Source organism: Prunus persica, chromosome G1, assembly GCF_000346465.2.
Source record: "Prunus persica cultivar Lovell chromosome G1, Prunus_persica_NCBIv2, whole genome shotgun sequence".
NCBI classification, from domain to species: Eukaryota; Viridiplantae; Streptophyta; class Magnoliopsida; order Rosales; family Rosaceae; genus Prunus; species Prunus persica.
In genome coordinates, this window is record NC_034009.1 from 34,055,578 (window position 1) to 34,074,026 (window position 18,449).

Genomic DNA, 18,449 nt, shown 5'->3' on the forward strand with positions numbered 1-18,449 from the left:
CTACTTCCATGTTTCAGCTGTAACGGTGGCTACTACAATGAATATTTAGTACTTGCTGTGGTAATTTACTGTATGCAGCAAAATGCTGCAGAAATATGGTCGCTTTTGTTAATCCATCTAAACAGAAAACAAAATTAACAGCCATGGCTTTTCATATGCCTGAAGATTTGTTGTCCAACTCACTAAATACACCCATAACTATCGCAATCTGACCAAATACTTAAGAATATGTACGACTGGAAAATTCACCATCAGCTGAAAGACAGATTTGCATTGACAACCAAAGCCTCTTTTTCTCCATTATTAACTCAGAAATGAGTGAGTTTAACATGACATACAACTGGGTATTATTCATACAAGTTTCAGGATGATACATTATGGAACAGTAATTACATTATGGAACAATAATTGTAACCATCTTCAGCAATCACATACCAGACATCGCATCTCTGACATGTCTTTGGTGGGTAAGGGACAAGGTCTTTCTTCTCATCCTTCTTCTCACTCTGTGGAGGACCTATACTCACAACGGAAGCAGATTTTCTGAATTTTCTTACCTTCTTGATAACCTTTACTGGATCGGCATCCCCAGTTACTGTCACCGTATTTTTTGACGGGTCCAGGACAATGGAAGTTATCCCTTCTACCGTTGCTATTAACTTCATCACCTTCTTCCTGCACTTTGAACACAGCAGTTCCACTGACACTACAGTTTTCTGCAACACAAGACAAAAGCAAAGGTCAGATTTTGTCCGTACTTGTGCGCTCAGAAAAAATATAAATTCCATCTGAAGTATTGCAGTGTGTGTCAGTGAAAAGACTCCGGAGAAAATGGTACGTCAATAACTAATTACATAGCAGGAAAAATAAAACAGAGAGAGATGGAACCTTAGACATAATAAAGCAATAATGATAGAAAGCAAACTGGAACAAGCTAATAACAAAGAAAGAATGGATCCAAAGATGCTATATATAAAATGCTCTCTCTCTCTCTCTTTCTCTCTATTTAGTTTGATTATGTTTTCAGCAGAGCACTTTCTTGGCAAAGAAGCTGGTTGAGTACAAAATGAGAGTGTCAGTAGTTGGCTAGAAGTAAATGTCAGTCGGAAGGGTTTTTAATTGGGTCACCTATGCCCTCCGATATGCAATAAATGCAGAATTTACCATGTGCGGGCACACACACATCCCATACTAGGCTAAAACACACCTTTCTACATCCTCTTTATCTTGAAAGAAATGAAACCGTTTATAGCAAAGTTAAAATGATGCTGGCCTGCCTGATTCTGAATGTACTACAATTTTTGGGAAAAAGATAAAAAAAACAGAGAACAATCTAACAAGCTTGCCTATTCGCCTGTTTGTACACGCAGGCGTGTCAGCTTATGGCAAATTTTACCAGAAGTAAATATGCTGATTGACTGAATAAAACAAGGATTTTGAACAAACCAACAAATGAGGTTTTAGCTCAGCATGTCTCCAAGAAAATAATGAAGACCTGACATTACGCAATGTGTTGGGATATAGTAATGGCAATCACTTATCAATTCAGCTCTAGTGGGGTCAGTTGAATGGGCAAAATTGACCCACTTCTGGAACGTATTAATTCTTTCTTCTCCGTACTTGAATCATCAACTTTAACAGGATTAGATCCACACACACAAACACACACACAGAGAGAGAGAGAGAGAGAGAGAGAGAGAGAGACCTATAGACAGCTCAGGAGCTCATTGTTCAGCACATGATGTAGCCAACCCACAGCCTTTATATTCCACATATATGCTGATCAAAATACCAAAGCTGAACAACCAGAGTTCACAGAGCCTTCCATATTAGTCTTACCACTGGTCTAGATACACGTTTCAGCATCAGGCTCATTCTTCCAAATCATTTCTTTCAAATGTTCGTGGTTTGGCAATGTAGTTACAAAAAAGAACTCCAAATCACACTTTGTACATCAGACAGAAGTGGAAAATGTCATAAGTTACTGCTCAAAACTAAATGTGTTTGGTTCCATTGTTCAAAACTGTAAGAACCTTATGTTTACCTGACAATTTATTAAAGGATATCAAAATATAAATCTGCACCAACAATGGAAAACTTGAAAAATATGAAGAACTATAAGGAAGCATAAAGTAAGCGCAAAAAGAATTTTGATGAGACAACTGGAAATTTAGATTAATGTCTATGCAAGAAATCGTTTCTTCAAACTTGGATAATTCATTGATTCCCTAAAATACTGTTGCTAAAGCAGACGCATTTTCAATTAGAAAATACCAAGGATGCCCTGGTCTTTTTTTCTTCTTTTCTATAGTAGTACTAATACCACAATGTGAAAATCCAACTGTCTGAATTAATAGGCCATGTGGGCTTTGATGGAATCACACTGAAGTTAGTTGATACATCACTTTCCCTGCAGAGCCCAGAAATTATGTTTCATCAGTTTCTCCTCATTTCCAATTAAACTTCTCATACTTATAAGAAGGAGTTTTATCACACTCTTTACTTCACTCGTTAGTCTTCATTAACTTTATTAACAACATGAAACACTGATTTACGTGCCTCTACAAAACTATGTAAGGGCTAAAGCAGCATGCCGTGTTTATGCTAATACAATTAGAAAGTTGCAGTAAATATGCATAACTCAATCTAAATTGAATGCATTTGCCTCCTAATGAATGGGTAAATTCAAACAAAATTATGAGATGCCCACGAACATTTGCAGACTTACAGAATAAAAATTACCATAGCTTAATCTATTCTACAAAAGAAAATTTTCATGGACTGATGATGCATGCAGCGGCAGTCCAGGACATATTTCAAAACAGTTACTAAAAAAGAAAAGAATTTCATCATTCTTCAAAGCAAACGAAGAACCAAACACCACATGCATACACTAAGATAAAGCTTATATATGATAAATCATAGGCACAAAGAAGAGAAGGGGAAGAGGGATGGGAATAAATTGCTTATATTACTAACCTTAAAAATCAAAAACTTCATAGAAACAAAGGAAACAAAGAAATAATGGCTAAAAGCCAAGAAGTATACAAACAAATACAGCTATTAACAACAATAATTTACAGAAAATACTATATATCAACCCACTTGCACTTACTCATAATTTGAAGTAAACTATCCTCCATGGCACTGTAACAAATCTCAATTTGCAGTTCTAAGAGCCATTGTGCTTGTATTTTTCTTTTGTCTTTCCTCAGTTTCCACCATTCGATTGTAGTAGGTTACTATTTTTTTGTCCAACTCATAATATTCTTCCATTTTCTTCAATTGTTTCAAATCCAGGTCAATGAAATTCACCTAGGAAAATGCAACTCAAATAAGATATTAATGTCATAAGGAAGGATTTCCCCCACAGGGAATTTCACCTAGGAAAATGCAACTCAAATAAGATATATTCGTGCTCCAGCTGTTAAGAAATGGTATTAGATTACGAGAAGAAAGTCTGTAAAGAATGAAAATATAAAAACTTAAGGGAATTGAGCATCCAAATGCTGTGATTGAAAGATGCTATGGTATCAGTCAGAATGAAATGATAAGGAGATCTGTACCTTGTAATCAAAAAATTGGTTGCTTGATTCTAGATACAAATTATTATATGGAGATCCTGTATTCCCATCTTTCCTTGGTCTAAAACTAATCATCAAACTGCAGTCCTTCGCAGTAGCAGCTATCAAAAAGTCCTTCACAATCTTCAAGCTTTCATCCAAAGAGATGGAATGCAATGAAAGATATTTCTGTGACAATTTTTCTTTACCGAATGCTCTGCATACCATGCAAGGCTCCGAAACGATGTCATAATACGCATGGATAGCCCCATCAATGTCAAGGTTATCAAGTTTCTGGACCTCAAGGAGCTGATCCAACACTCCAGAATTATGAACTGTTTCAGCAACAAGCTGTAGAAAACTCATTGTGCGCAAGCCATCACCTCCCTGAATGACACACTTGAGTGCATCTTCAAATTTTCCTCGAGTCACAAAATTGGTACTGTCTGCACCACCACCTAAGCCCCCAAATATTTGAGAACCATTCAAGAACACACGGAAGTTATTCTGTGGGGTTGAGAAGAGATCCCTGATAGCTTTATGTATTCTGTCCTTGGATCCAGAGAACATATCAAGTGGATTATAGTCACTATATTCTGATACCTGTAACACAGGTTTAGACAAATCCAAGTCAGATTAACATTGATTTTTAGTATTACTACAAAATAGGACTCTCTTTGCTGAAATTTGTGCGCAGAAGTTCTAAGAAGAATTAAATGAGCTGGAATTCCAATTAAACATATGGAATTCATTTGCCTGATTTCCGGGTAGTAAATAATTTGACCAAGAGAAGAACATAGTAAAAGCACACCTCTCCTTGATGCAACTTCAGAGCTTGATGCATCTGAAAACGAGTAATGCTCCGTTTAATGGCATTTCCTTCATCAATGAACTTTGAAGATGGCAGAAATCCACATTTTGGCTATTTTTGGAAACAATTGAAAAGAAAAAAGGAATAACTATATATATTTCAAGGGTATTACTCATGTGAAGACAACAAGCACAACAAGAAAAATGTTTACACGACAAGCTTAAAATAGAAACGAAGAACACAAACATGGAAAAGCACCTTTATCTCCACAGATATACAGGGTTCAACTTCATGAGTACCTGAAATGAATAAAGAAGAATAAACTATCACTCTTTGAAATTTATCAGAGCTTTTTCCTAAGGTCTCTAAAACAAAACAGAACAAAACAAAAAGTAATACTTCAGATCATATCTATCACAAGACAATATTTAGATAAATAGGTGCACCTACATTTAATAAGATACAAAGTTCCTATGATTCTAAGCAGAATGCTGCTAATTCCAGGTTTCTCTCCCTGCTTCTCTGAGTTTTTATGTAGGTGTGTGGATATTACCTCATAACTTTTACTAGAAATGTAAAAGGCAAAGGGAGACCTTTTAAGTGTTAGCAACCAGAACAGGCATGCAAAAAAGAAACCTGGATCATAGGTTAGATTAAATAAGCCATCGGACTTTCGAACTACAAGTGCAGAAAAGACAGTTCTAAATCTTTAAGTGCAGCACTAATTAAAATTGTAACTAACAGAGAGACACTAATTACCACGAGGAAAAAGAGAATGATCAGACATAAGAAGCACAGAATCACATTCTGTGTCAACTTTTGCGGCATCAACTCGAGAAGCAGGACGCTGAGAAATTATGTTCTTCTCAACCGACTCCAAGAATTCCTTGGAAGCAGAGACGCGCATCTGCCAAATTTCAAACTGAAGGTTAAAGAACTAAACCATTTTGTACATCTTACCACATGCATGCATGACTTCACGGGAAAACCAAATGCATACACTATATTGCTGAGTACGAGGATATTTCAATCAACACTATTGTAGCTTTCCCTAATAAGTGAAAGCTTTCCGTGTGACTTGGCATATGAAATTCATAATCACTGTCTTGGTTCCAGACATAGATACATACCCTATGTACAAATATAACTCAACTAAAAAAATGCCTTAAAGCCCACCATAACTATTTTGAAATGATACATACAACGTGGACATGGTTTCCATTCAGCAAGCATCATGCATTAGTACAAGTGTGGATAGCTACATACCCCGGAATCAACGTATGTGGAACCCAATAGAGGGCTCATGATGTGCTTCACAAACAGTTGACAAGCAAGTTCTTTGTTAGAGGTAGCTACAATGTCCTCCGTGTCCTTCCACAGAAGACGTTCATGCACGGTTAATGCAGTGGGACTGTTCATGGACTTTGACCCATTAACTGGAGCTTTCTGTAGACGCATTACTTTCCCAGTCTACATAGAGCAAGGTACAATCATTATAAGCTTCAAACATGATCGATCAAAATAAGGACCACTCCTACTCCCGTCATGAACTACTAAGAAATTTTTCTCTCTGAACACATTCTTTTAGATAAGTGCATAATTGAAGCTCAGGTGGTGTGTGTGTTTTGGAAACAATCAGAGTATGAAACTTACAAAAGAGGGGGTGGATCCGCTGTAACCGAGAACAAGATTGGCAGCGCCTTCGCCTCTGTAAATCCAATCACCAGCATCTTTTTTATCTAAAATGACCTCCATGTCTTGGTGTTGATTGAGATTCAGCTGCTCACAGTTACTGCACAAATGAAGATTTTCAGTTTTTTTTTCTTCTATCCAAAAACAAAAATTCTCAATGCAAGATCGAAATTTGCAAGTACCCAATTGAGGAGAGAAGATTTGCAAGAATCAGCTTGATCAAACAAATACATTGCAAGAATCAGCTGACACGCCAAACACCGAAGTCGCAGAAAGATGATGATTTTATAGATAAGACAAACAAAGTCGTTCCTAGTGGGAATCTTTGTTTGGGCTCGAACAATTTTTAATGGCTTATCACTCTGTCAGTGGCTTCACCTTTATCCTTTACCTTTGCGGCTTCACTTTCTGGATGCTAATTCCTTTCTGCGTAATCTTGTTAATTATACCACAATTCTAGCACAAGTATGAGACAAGCAACCTAAACCCAAAACCCACTCCGGGAAATTAACGAAATTAAAATTTTTAATTTTTATAAATAATAATGATAATAAAAATAAAAATAATTAAAGTTCATAAGAACAGGTCGACGGCGACAATATATTGGGTCGTTCGGGTTACACATATAAGAAATTGCAGTTCGATCCACTTGTCATTCCGATTTAATTAATTGTTCTTGGCCCATTGGGCAGGTACCAAGAAGGCCTATTGACTTTAATTACCTTTTGTTTCTTAAATTCACCCATACAAAGATTATACTGGAGCCCATATTCTTAAATTTATGTGATGAACCGATTCTGATTTGAAGTTGAGATATCATGGACAAATTCGAGATGAATGTTCCTTGAATTGATGGGGTTAGTTGAGATTCTTATATGCTCTATTTAGCTTTACTATTTTGTTCTAATTTTTGGTCACGCAATGGTTATCAAAATCAGTCTCTACTTTTTTCTTTGAGCGTGTAAAGAAAGTATATGAGACCATGTTGCTGATGCAATCGCAGGTTTCTGAATTTATTGAAGCCCAGATTGCAAAGGAAAATGTTGACAGCCAGCTACCTGGCCTGCTTGTTTGGTATTGTTTATTTGGGGCTATAAGTGATTATTTTGAAATTTTTGAAAACTCAACCTATTTGGTAAAAGATAATAAAATCACTTATTTTCAATAATTGCTGTGAGACAAAATAATTAGGGAAAGTAGGTGATGAGTTGCTTTCATTTTTCGATTATGCGGGAATCAGTTTTGAAGAAGCGCTGAGTTTAATGAAACCTTCAAAATTCCAAAAATAACCTTTGTTTTTTTTTTTTTTTAAACCGACCGCACTTCTAACAAAAATTTTACCAAACGCCAAACTATTTTCTTTTACAGCTGATTTATCTCACAGCAAATCTGACAGTGATTATTTTTACAGCACAACAATGCCAAACTGGCCCTAAGTCAAAGGCAACATTTCCATTCTAGCTTGGAAAAAGCCACAAGATGGAGAAAAGCTTTCATGCAACGTTGCTATTCTTGGCCAACAACGCAATGATACGTGAGATAACTTTTTCACACGTCATTGTGTTATTGGTTGGAGATAACAAAACAGTGTTATCCTCGTTACAAGTAAGTTTTTATGCACCTTATTGATGCTCAAAATGGACGGCCAAGATTGAGTCTAACTTAGTGATGAGGTATGATGGATGATGGGTAAAAGTGTGGACCTTCAGCATGTGTGTGAAGATTTGGGCAAACGATAAATATATAGAAGACAAGATATACTTAACGAATAAGCTACGTCCACGGAGAAGTACATTGTCATTCTTATAATAATATGTATTTACATTTGTATAAGAGGTTTGGCCCAAATATAAAGAGAAAAAGGGATAAGCCTATTACTAACTATCAAGTCTAGCCTAGGGATCATTTCCTAAGTGGAGAGTGGTCTCATTTATAGATGAGGGGGCGTCTACATATCTTGTAATATTCCAATGTAGAACTCTTTGCCTTGTTTAAATTGGTTTCTAATTGCTTGGTCAGATATAGTACAAACACACCTAATGGGTATGTGAAATTGAATTATGATGTGGCATGGTTACAACAAACCATGAAAGGAGGTATAGGTTGGGCAATTCGAGATAGAGTAAAGTGGATGCTCAAGATGGGAGGTACTGGAAGTCTTCTTTGTCAGTCAGCTCTTATAATGGAAGTCGAAGCTATTCGTGATGCTTTGACAAATGTTTTGAATGCGGATTTTGATCAAGCTATTGTGGAATCCGATTCACACCAACTACTATAGATGCTTCAAAGAGTTATTCCTGTTGATGTCAAGATAGAAGGAATTATTTTTTACATCAAAACCTTGTCTCAACAGTTTGGGTCGGTGAGCTTTGCTTATGTACTTCGAAAATGTAATGAAGCTGCTCGCTTGGTAGCAGCTTTTGTGAGTCGAGTCAGGGGTACCTACTTTTGGGACCCTGTATAGTCAGAGTGGCTCTTTGATGTCTTCGCTAAAAATATAAACCTTTCTATTCGCTTATAATAAACTTTCCTATGATTTGATATATATAAAATATTCTACCTATATCTTTTTCAACTTTGAAATCTATGATATGGAGAAATAGGAGGAGAGAAAAAAAAAAAAAAAAGGAAAAGATAGTATATTGGGAGAAAAAAAAACGTGGGTGAATTCAATTTGATTTTTGTTTTCTGAAATTAGTTGTTAATATTGTTGTACTATTATTTCATGTAAGAAGAGATAGATAGGGACATGGTTGAAACTTTGCAAAACTGATTGAGAAAGAGCCTTTTCTTTCATCAAATAAAAGGTGCACAATGGGCCTCAATAATTAAAGGTTGGAATTCTGCCTCAGTAGTATTAGTATAGTAGGTGGCAAATGCATGGTTGGAAATGCGTGAACAACTCTTATTTTCTAATTTTTAAAAAGACTATGCGTACAACCATCATGGTCCCCTTTCTGTGAAGCATGATCATTACGTAAGTTCAAACCCTTGGGATCACGAATTGTAACTATACTCTTGTCGACATCTCATAGATTATGACTCTTCTATATTTCAAATCAAATAGGTTAAGTTGGCTCGCGGATCACGAATTGTAACTACTCTCTTGCCGACATCTCACAAATTATGACTCTCCTAAATTTCAAACTAAATAGATTAAGTCGGCTCGCGAATCACGAATTGTAACTACACTTTTGTGGACATCTCACATATTATAACTCTTCTATATTTCAAACCAAATAAATTCTTTCGGCATTCAATAAGTCCACATGAATCCCTATGATAAATTAATCAGAACTCTCAAATCATAATCATCTATATAAATAATACGGCCCGACTAATTACTGACTAGGCCGGGGCCGCCCTTTTTGTTCCAACATGTGGTGAATATATTGTTCAAAATTTCCATGAACGTCGTTAACAGTGGGTACTTTCTTGCGCAGTAGAAGAATTACACGTTTAAGAGAATAAGTGAGTGACATGCAAATTGCAAAACGACTGTATGCATGCATCACATGTACCATGTGCTTCTTATCTAATGTATTATTTGCAAACAAACCAAACTGGGGGAATTAATTAGGTGTAAAAAATCATGTGCATGGGACATATGGTGCGATTCTTTTTTCCACTCATTTCGAAATCAATTTCACATTGCTTTCAAAAGAAAAAAAAAAAATCAATTTGATATTAGTTTGATCACTCTCATTAAGATCTTCATATATGTATTCTAATTAAGTATCGATTTGTTGCTTTTTATAATGCTTGTCATAATTGCTCTTTCGGACTATTTGGATGAAATGATTCGATTTGTTGCTTTTTATAATGCTTGTCATAGGTGCTCTTAGGATCATTTGGATGAAATGATTTTAAATATAAGAATTTAGATGAAATTATAATAAGGTTAAATTGTAGGATTACGCTAGCACAATCCATGTATATGCCAAAATTAAAGAAAAATGGGTTTGAAATGAGGGGGAAACAAATGAATTCCAAATAATTGATTGCATATATCAATCTTTTTTTTCTTTTTTTTTGTAGTTTTCTTTTTAATATTTTAACTAGCTCCATCTAAATGCAGCCTTATGTAATTGGTTTTCAAACGCATATGGAGTGTATAATTAAGGACCAGCTAGCTATTCATGCTGCATATAGGCATAGACAGACCTTTCACTCTTTTGTGGTTTGAAATGAAAAGAGATGCAGGAAGGTTTTTGACTGTTTTATTTTGGCCTAGGTTACCGTTAGACTTAGATATATGAATCTGATCCTGCCCATGCACGACAGAACTTAGTACGGAGTAACTTGTAATGTGTGGTTGCGGTGCATGGTTCCATTTATATTATCTCTAAGGAATTATTGCCAATAATGGACGGCCGAGTGGGGTCTATATATATAGCACAATTACTCCAAACTTTTGTATGAGACAGACAGACAGACTCCTAGATTTTGTATGAGACAGACAGACAGACAGAGAGAGATGGAGGTGATGCAAATTCTTCACATGAACAAAGGAGTTGGCGAGACTAGTTATGCTCAAAACTCCAAACTTCAGGTCCAAATTAATATATTATTCATTATGCTTTTCTTCAATTAATAATTATATTCTAATTCAACATGTTAATTAATGTCATGTATATATATGTATAATATTTTGATTATTATTATTTTGTAGAGCAAAATAATTTCCATTACAAAGCCAATCATTCATGACGCCGTACAAGAAATCTTGCGCTCAAATAATATAGAGAGCATGGGGATAGCAGATTTGGGCTGCTCATCTGGACCCAACACCTTATTGCTCATCTCCGAGATCATAGATGTTATCATACGCACCAAAAGCTGCAGCATTGGCCTCCACCTGTCAGCAACAACAGAGCTCAGAGTGTTCCTCAATGACCTCTTCAGCAATGACTTCAACACCATTTTTATGTCACTTCCTGCATTCTACAACAAACTCAAACAAGAGAAGGGTCCTGAGCTTGGATCTTTATTCATTTCTGCCACGCCTGGTTCGTTTTATGGGCGGTTGTTTCCGGCCAGGAGTTTACATTTTGTGCACTCTTCTTCTAGCCTTCACTGGCTGTCTCAGGTCCCTCCTGGCCTCGACAGCAAGGCAGCTGGCGAAGCTTTGAACAAAGGAAAGATCTACATATCCAAGACCAGCCCACAATGCGTTTTGGACGCATATGCGCTTCAGTTTCATAAAGATTTTTCATTGTTTCTCAAGTCCCGCGCTGAAGAAATGTTTGGTGGAGGACGAATGGTGTTGTCGCTCATGGGCAGGCCATCCTATGACCCCACAACTCCAGCCAGTTGCTACCAGTGGGAGCTTTTAGCCCACGCATTGATGACCTTGGTTTCAGAGGTATCTACAATATTTAGCATATATAGCAACTTACCTTACTTGCAACCCTTCACTTTTTGTTCCTATAAATAATACCCAATTTTTATAAGTAAAACCCATGACTAGGATCCAACTCATCAAGTTACCTTATTAAGCTCAATATCTGATTTATTATAATTTTTTTGATTGCCAAAATACCCCTATTTATATTTCAAAGTATAATGGGGTGGTGTTTTAATTTTTGGTTCCCCAATTTATTGTGGTGATTCCTTCTAAAAATTTTGTCTGCAATTAATTATCTGCTTTATTATTAAAAAAATTTAGGGGCCATATGTTAAAGGGAATGGCAATCAAACAAAATGGGGTGATTAATTGATATGCTATTAATGAGGAGTATTAATTACAATTATGGCAGTTAATGAAATGCTTGAAATAAATTAAAAATAAAATATGAAGTCTGGTGGCAACGATGTAAAAACATAGGAATACTATGACCTCTTATATCCTACTGGTCATTTAAATTTGAAATTGAATAGATTTATAGAGTGATGGGTATATATCTAGGAAATAGAAAATTTTGAGACCTATATTGGATAAGCCTGAATAAATATTACAAGGAAAAGATCCTTGAGGGATTTGTAAACCAAACATATTACAATGAAAAATATCAAACCAGAAACAAGTATGTAATGAAGAATGGCAATTTAAGCTTTTCATGTTGCCAGAAGAGTAGAAAAAAAACATCTCCCTTAAGATGGTCATTAAATTTGTTGACCACCTCTCTCATAGAGGTGCGCTGTATGTGAGAAGCACGTATTTAGCAACACCCATTCTTCTTCTTTTTTCCATTGCATTATCCCATTAATGCATTAGCTTAGATACTAACTTGTTCTATGGGTGCAGGGTCTTATTGCAGAGGAAAAGGTTGATTCCTTCGACGCTCCCTACTATGCCCCATGTGAAGAGGAATTGAGCTTGGCGCTTAAAAAAGAAGGGTCATTCTTAATGGACAGCCTGGAGGCGTTTGAAATTGATTGGGATGGCGGCGATGGGGATCAAGAATTGCATCACACATTTGACATGGTAGGTAGTGGCCAAAAAGTGGCAAAGACAATAAGAGCCGTGGTTGAGTCAATGCTCGAATCTCATTTTGGAAAAGATATAATGGATCATCTGTTTCAATGCTACGCAGAGCTCGTCAGTAATCACTTATCAAAATCTAGAACTAAATACATCAATTTGGTCCTTGTGATCGTTAAAAAGGATTGATTCCAAAAAACAAAAAAAGATTGAATAATTTCCTTTATGTTTCCCCATCTTTTTTTTCAGGTTGGTTGAATTATTTTGGATAACTATATATGTTTGTAACCAGTGCTTCTAGTTGTATTTATTTGACAAATTATATAAATAATGTATTGACAATGAGTGATATTAGAGATGTTTATGTTTGTAACAGTAATTCATTTGTTTTCTACGAATTTTGTTAATTCAAAGCAAATAGGAAATTTCCATTATATCCAAGCCATTATTGATTGAAAATTAATATATTAACGAAGTCTAACAAGCACTCCTGGATATGGTTTTTGCAAAAATGGAAATTCTTACCCACTTGGCAAGTCACTACGTACAAGGCATGGTGCGGCTATTAATATACTTTTGTTTGTTATCTAATCATATTAAAACAAACATCCATCACTTACATTGCACGCGAGCTTTTGATGGTAATGGCAGCACCGTGATGTCTTTTTTTGATGTTACAAAGTGATAGGTGCCTTGTCATGTCTGATTTATCAAATCGTGAAGTCATTTCTCTTGCTCAAGAATAAAAGGACCCTTCCCAACCCCCGACCCCAAAAATATATATATATATATATATATATATATAGTCCCTTTCTATTGAGAGATTTCTCAAATAAAATTATTTGAGGGACGCCCTTTAGGGTACCATACAATTTTTTTCCCAATGATCCAAACCATCTATTTTTTAGGTCTTCATTCATAGATCATCCTTACAAAAAATTAGACAAATCGGAAACCGTTTCGACATCCAATTGTGTCTTACAAAATCAATGAACACGGTGCTTCAAGAAAATGCTAAAATTTCAATAACTTAATTGAGTGGTCAAATGATATCTGATTCAAGTGGTTTTTTGTAGAGATGATCTTTGAATGAGTATCTACAAAATAGACGGTTTGGATTAGTGAAATACAATCCGGAGTGGGGCCTACAAAGAGTGTCCCTCAAATAAGCTTATTTGAGAGATCCCTCAATGGAAGCTTTCAATATATATATATATATATATATATATATATATATATATCCAAGACCTTAGCCTTCAGGTAAAGCTTAATAGAATGTTTATTCAAATAAAGCCCAATAACTCATAAATGGGCTTTCTATTCATCTTATGGGCTTTTAGGCCCAAATATTTGCGAACACCGTCAACGGCTTTTTGATAGAGCATGGTGAAGCATGTATTGTATTGAAGCAGCCACTATTAGAGCAATTCCAACGGCCCTTAGCAATGGGGGGCCTGGGCCCAAAAATGACTTCCAGCGGACAAATATTGCCAGGGTTGTTGGTGGGCTCCGCAAGCCAAGGCTGGCCCTCAGGCAAAATCAGCCCTTGTTCTAGTTTGGATTTGTTGACGTCAGCAACGAAAATTTTAAAATAAATAAATAAATACTAAACATTTTAGAATTTTTTTTAAAATAAATACTTGGTTATATTTTTCACTTCCCACATCAAAACTCTATACAAATTATTCTCCTCATATCTCATGTGAATAGTGGTTGCCATGACAATGAGTGTAAACACCACAAGCCTTTTGCAAGGGCCGCCACTATTCACGTAAATAGTAATAGCTCTTACCTCCCCTTGCCTTTTGTCATGGCAAATAGATGGAAGTGCTCTTATTATTAGAGCATTTCCACCCGTTGGACTTGCCAGGGCAAAAGGCTCCCTAGCTTCAAAAACACTCTCCAGTGATCAAATTCAGGCTTAGTTTGGGGTTGCTGTGTATATTTAAAATTTTATGACTTTAGGTGTTTGGTAAAACAAGTGAAGCCGATTTTTTTCAAAATCACGAGTCAATGACAACATATTTGAGAACCGGGTGGCGAGGTGCTTTTAAAATATGCTTCTTTTTGAAGCATGCGGAGCTTTTAATGAAACTTTCATAATCCCTATACTACCCTCATATGTTTTCAAAAAATTACATTTTTTTGCCATAATTTCCACTTCTCCAGAGTTCACGCCTCCTCAATCTCCATTTTTAAAGCTTCCTGAGGTCGATTCTCAGAAAGAAAAGTTTGAGAAATTCTTCTAGAAAAAGTGTAGTGATTCTTTAAAAATTTGTTTGCTACTCTGTGAAGGATTAGATGAATCATGAAATCTACATATATCTTTCTCTTTGAAGAAGGTGCTCTCTACTCATTATTAATGTTAATACAAATATCTTCATCTTCTCTCAAAATAGTTCATAGTGTTGGTAGAATTTTGATTCTGGGCATAAACAACAAGTGGGTTTGTTGATGTCAAGATATAAGGAGTTATTTTTTACATCAAAAAACTTGTCTCAACAGTTTGGGTTGGTGAGCTTTGCTTATATACTTCGAAAATGTAATGAAGCTGCTCACTTGGTTGCATCTTTTGTGAGTCGAGTTAGGGGTACCCACTTTTGGGACCTTGTATGGCCAGAATGGCTCTTTGATGTCTTGACTGTTGACGTGAGTCTCCTAATTAATCAAGGAGATTTATTTCCTTGATTAATAAAGGAATTTACTTTTTCCTTGATTAATAAAGGAATTTACTTTCCCATTTTATTTAGTTGACAAATCTTTGTATAATTAAGAGCTACTGTCCTAATTGATTACTGTATCTATTTTCTTGTAAAGCATTCATGTAAACTCTTATATATCTTCTTATGGAGAAGAATATAATTCAACCTAATACATTCAAACCATATTCATATTTTAGCATGGTATCAAAGCAATCGATCTTAGGTTGTCTCTAAACCCTTATCTCAAATTTCTCAAATTTCTCATATTCAAATCCAAAACCCTAAATCAAATTCCTCATAATTTTCCTCAAATCCAAATCCATCAAATCTAAAGTCTTCAAATCCTCTTATCCAAATCCTTAAACACATACCCTCAAATCTATACACATACCTCTTAAATCCAATTCCTCACATCAAATTCCTCACCTTCTCATATCACATCTTACTTCCGCTGCGATGTCAGGAACCCCTACGATTCTTCATCTTATTACAGACTCACATAAGCATGCGGTCAATCCTGCTGACCCTGCTACCCGGACTCCTACTTCTATCACCACTACCAAAGGTTCTACTTCATACGTCCTCCAAAAACTCCGCATGGATTATTGACTCGGGCTCTACGGATCACATGACATTTGATCCTGGCCAACTTATTAATCGCAAATCATCCACTCCGTCGGTGGTATCTAATGCTAATGGTACCTTCTCCCCTGTGGTTGGGGAGGGCTCTCTATCTCTCTCTACTTCCCTACATCTAGATTTTGTATTACTTGTTCCATCTTTGTACCATAATTTGTTATCTGTTGCACAAATTACTACTACTTTGGGGTATACTGTAACATTTTGGCCGAATCATTGTGTTTTTCATGACATCCTCATAGGAACGACGATTGGTTGTGGTACTCGGCGGGGCAAACTCTATTACTGGGACTGGGCACCGAATAGTGAGGTCAAGGGTGGTCAAGCTTTCACAACCAGTGGAACTCGTCCTAAGGGGGAGAGAGACAAAATTTGGTTATGGCATAAACGTCTTGGGCATGCCTCGTTCAGTTATCTTAAGAAGTTGTTTCCATCATTATTTTTCAGTCTTGATGTTTCTAGCTTCTAGTGTGATACGTGTGAATTAGCTAAGAGTCATCATGTCCCGTTCCCATTATGTTCAAATCAGAGTTTGGTTCCATTTTTTCTTGTTCATTCTAATGTTTGGGGACCTGCTAAAATTGTCATTCTAGCAAGGGCGCGATGGTTTGTTACGTTTATAAATGATTGCACACGCATGACTTGGGTTTCCCTTCTCAAAACAAAATGAGAAGTTAGTTCCATGTTTCAACAGTTTTATCAAATGGTGGAGACTCAATTTCATGCCAGAATTCAGGTTCTTCATTCTGACAATGGCGGAGAATTTCTTAATCATGATCTTAACCAGTTCTTACAAGATCACGGCATCATACATCAAAGCTCATGCCCTTACACTCCCCAGCATAATGAGGTGGCTGAAAGAAAGAGCATACGCTTATTGGAAGTCGTTTGTGTCTCTCTCTTTGGTGCCAATATGCCACGATCATTTTGGGACGAAGCCGTCATCTCTGCAGCATACCTTATCAATTGGATTCCCTCTAGTATCCTAAATTTTCAAACACCACTTCAAACACTTCACCATCATATCCAAACACCTCACACCCCAAACCTGGAACCCCGAATTTTTGGCTGTGTTGTATTTGTCCACTTACATGATCACCAACGAAGCAAATTGGATCCCCGAGCCTAAAAGTGTGTTTTCATTGGTTATGCACCTCATCAAAAAGGATACCGGTGTTATCATCCTCCTAGTCAGAAAGTTTATACTTCTATGGATGTTGTGTTTCGAGAAAACGACATATATATTTTTCAGCTACACAGGAGGAGCATTACGACACCAACACTTCTCAAATTTTTGATTTTTTTCCTCCAAAATCGTCCCAGCCTGATAACGACCGGTCACTTATGACTCTGCTAGAAAACAACCGGTCGTAGCTTGGAAGCGACTGGTCTTGCTGTCCAACTCAGGAGGAGGAAACTGATGAGATTTTGCCCACTTCGGAGACTTCTTCAGCTCCAGTACCACACCAATCACCTGATGAGGATGTCATTCATGTAACATCTTGTCCTGAAATTGATAACATTAATGAAATATCTCATGATAATTTGATTTTAGAAGGCATAGAGCCTGCATATCAGATTCCAAAATGGAAGATCCGTGACAAACCTCTAGTACACTACGAAGTAGATCTTAATGCCAAAGGAAAATATCTCATCAACAATTATGTATCCATCAGCAGATTATTAGAGTCACGGGTACACTTTGTGAAACAGTTGGCCGACATACCTGTTCCCAACAATGTAACTAAAGCACTAGAAGACGAAAAATGAAAAGAAGCCATGAATGAAGAAATGTGAGCTCTCCAGAAGAATGGCACATGGGAACTCGTGCCATTACCTTATGGAAAGAAGACAACGGGATGCAGGTGGATTTATACTGTGAAACTCAAAGCAAATGGATCCATTGAAAGATATAAAGCTAGATTGGTGGCGAAGGGGTACACACAAAGATATGGGATATACTGCCAAGAGACCTTTGCCCTAGTAGCCAAGATTAAAACTATCAGAGTACTTCTGTCTCTAGCAGCAAATCTCAATTGACCATTACATCAGTTTGATGTAAAAAAATGCATTCTTACGCGGAGACTTGGAAGAAGAAGTATATATGAACTTACCACCATGATGTAATTTAGCTCGTGACAAGGAGGGTTAAGTTTGCAAGCTCAGAAAGTCATTATATGGGTTAAAAGCAATCCCCCAGGGCATGGTTTGACAAATTCACTAAATCCATGAAGAATTTTGGATATATACAGAGTAATGCAGATCACACTTCATTCTTGAAGCGTGATGGAGGAAGACTTACTGCATTGATTGTTTATGTGGATGACATAGTCATAATTGGAAACAAAACAAGAGAGCAACTGAAACTATAGAAGTATTTGTATTAGGAATTTGAGATGAAGGATTTAGGTAATCTGAAGTACTTTCTAGGAATTGAAGTAGCCAGGTCTACAACTGGTATATTTCTATCTTAAAGGAAGTATGTATTAAATCTGCTCACTGAAACAGGAATGCTTGAATGCAAACCTGCTGATACACCCATCGAGATGAATTACAAGTTATGTGAAGACATGGATCAAGAACCAACCAATAAGAAATAGTACCAATGCTTTATTGGA

General features: G+C 36.4%; 2 protein-coding genes across 5 annotated transcripts; one reads left to right on the forward strand and one right to left on the reverse strand.

Annotated features, from left to right (window-relative positions):
- LOC18790397 (inositol-pentakisphosphate 2-kinase) lies at nucleotides 268–6,577 on the reverse strand. 4 transcript variants are annotated; one of them, XR_002272771.1, is made up of 11 exons: nucleotides 6,249–6,577; nucleotides 6,028–6,166; nucleotides 5,641–5,844; nucleotides 5,134–5,281; nucleotides 4,825–5,010; nucleotides 4,633–4,673; nucleotides 4,375–4,485; nucleotides 3,567–4,166; nucleotides 3,116–3,315; nucleotides 1,706–2,044; nucleotides 268–716 (listed from the first exon to the last, which is right to left on the reverse strand). XR_002272771.1 is itself a non-coding variant. In XM_020569570.1 (10 exons), the coding sequence occupies exons 2-9, from the start codon at nucleotides 6,127–6,129 to the stop codon at nucleotides 3,160–3,162; spliced, it is 1,548 nt and encodes a 515-aa protein (XP_020425159.1). In that variant the 5' UTR covers nucleotides 6,130–6,166; nucleotides 6,249–6,577; the 3' UTR covers nucleotides 268–716; nucleotides 3,116–3,159. The 4 variants fall into 4 exon arrangements, 1 of the variants encoding a protein (XP_020425159.1); XR_002272770.1 differs by having other exon boundaries at nucleotides 1,706–2,410; nucleotides 6,249–6,576; XR_002272772.1 differs by lacking the exon at nucleotides 4,825–5,010 and having other exon boundaries at nucleotides 1,706–2,410; nucleotides 6,249–6,573.
- Nucleotides 10,466–12,924, forward strand: LOC18789736 (jasmonate O-methyltransferase). Its single transcript, XM_007223025.2, has 3 exons — nucleotides 10,466–10,618; nucleotides 10,739–11,431; nucleotides 12,314–12,924. The coding sequence occupies exons 1-3, from the start codon at nucleotides 10,517–10,519 to the stop codon at nucleotides 12,677–12,679; spliced, it is 1,161 nt and encodes a 386-aa protein (XP_007223087.1). The 5' UTR covers nucleotides 10,466–10,516; the 3' UTR covers nucleotides 12,680–12,924.

Excerpts from the sequence above, each read along its gene's own strand:
- LOC18790397 (XM_020569570.1), bottom strand. The coding sequence starts at position 6,129 with ATGGAGGTCATTTTAGATAAAAAAGATGCTGGTGATTGGATTTACAGA. Across the intron at positions 4,486-4,632 it reads GTATATCTGTGGAGATAAAG|CCAAAATGTGGATTTCTGCC; the intron begins GTGCTTTTCCAT and ends TTCCAAAAATAG. Across the intron at positions 4,167-4,374 it reads TGAAGTTGCATCAAGGAGAG|GTATCAGAATATAGTGACTA; the intron begins GTGTGCTTTTAC and ends CCTGTGTTACAG.
- LOC18789736 (XM_007223025.2), top strand. The coding sequence starts at position 10,517 with ATGAGACAGACAGACAGACAGAGAGAGATGGAGGTGATGCAAATTCTT. Across the intron at positions 10,619-10,738 it reads CTCAAAACTCCAAACTTCAG|AGCAAAATAATTTCCATTAC; the intron begins GTCCAAATTAAT and ends ATTATTTTGTAG. Across the intron at positions 11,432-12,313 it reads TGATGACCTTGGTTTCAGAG|GGTCTTATTGCAGAGGAAAA; the intron begins GTATCTACAATA and ends CTATGGGTGCAG.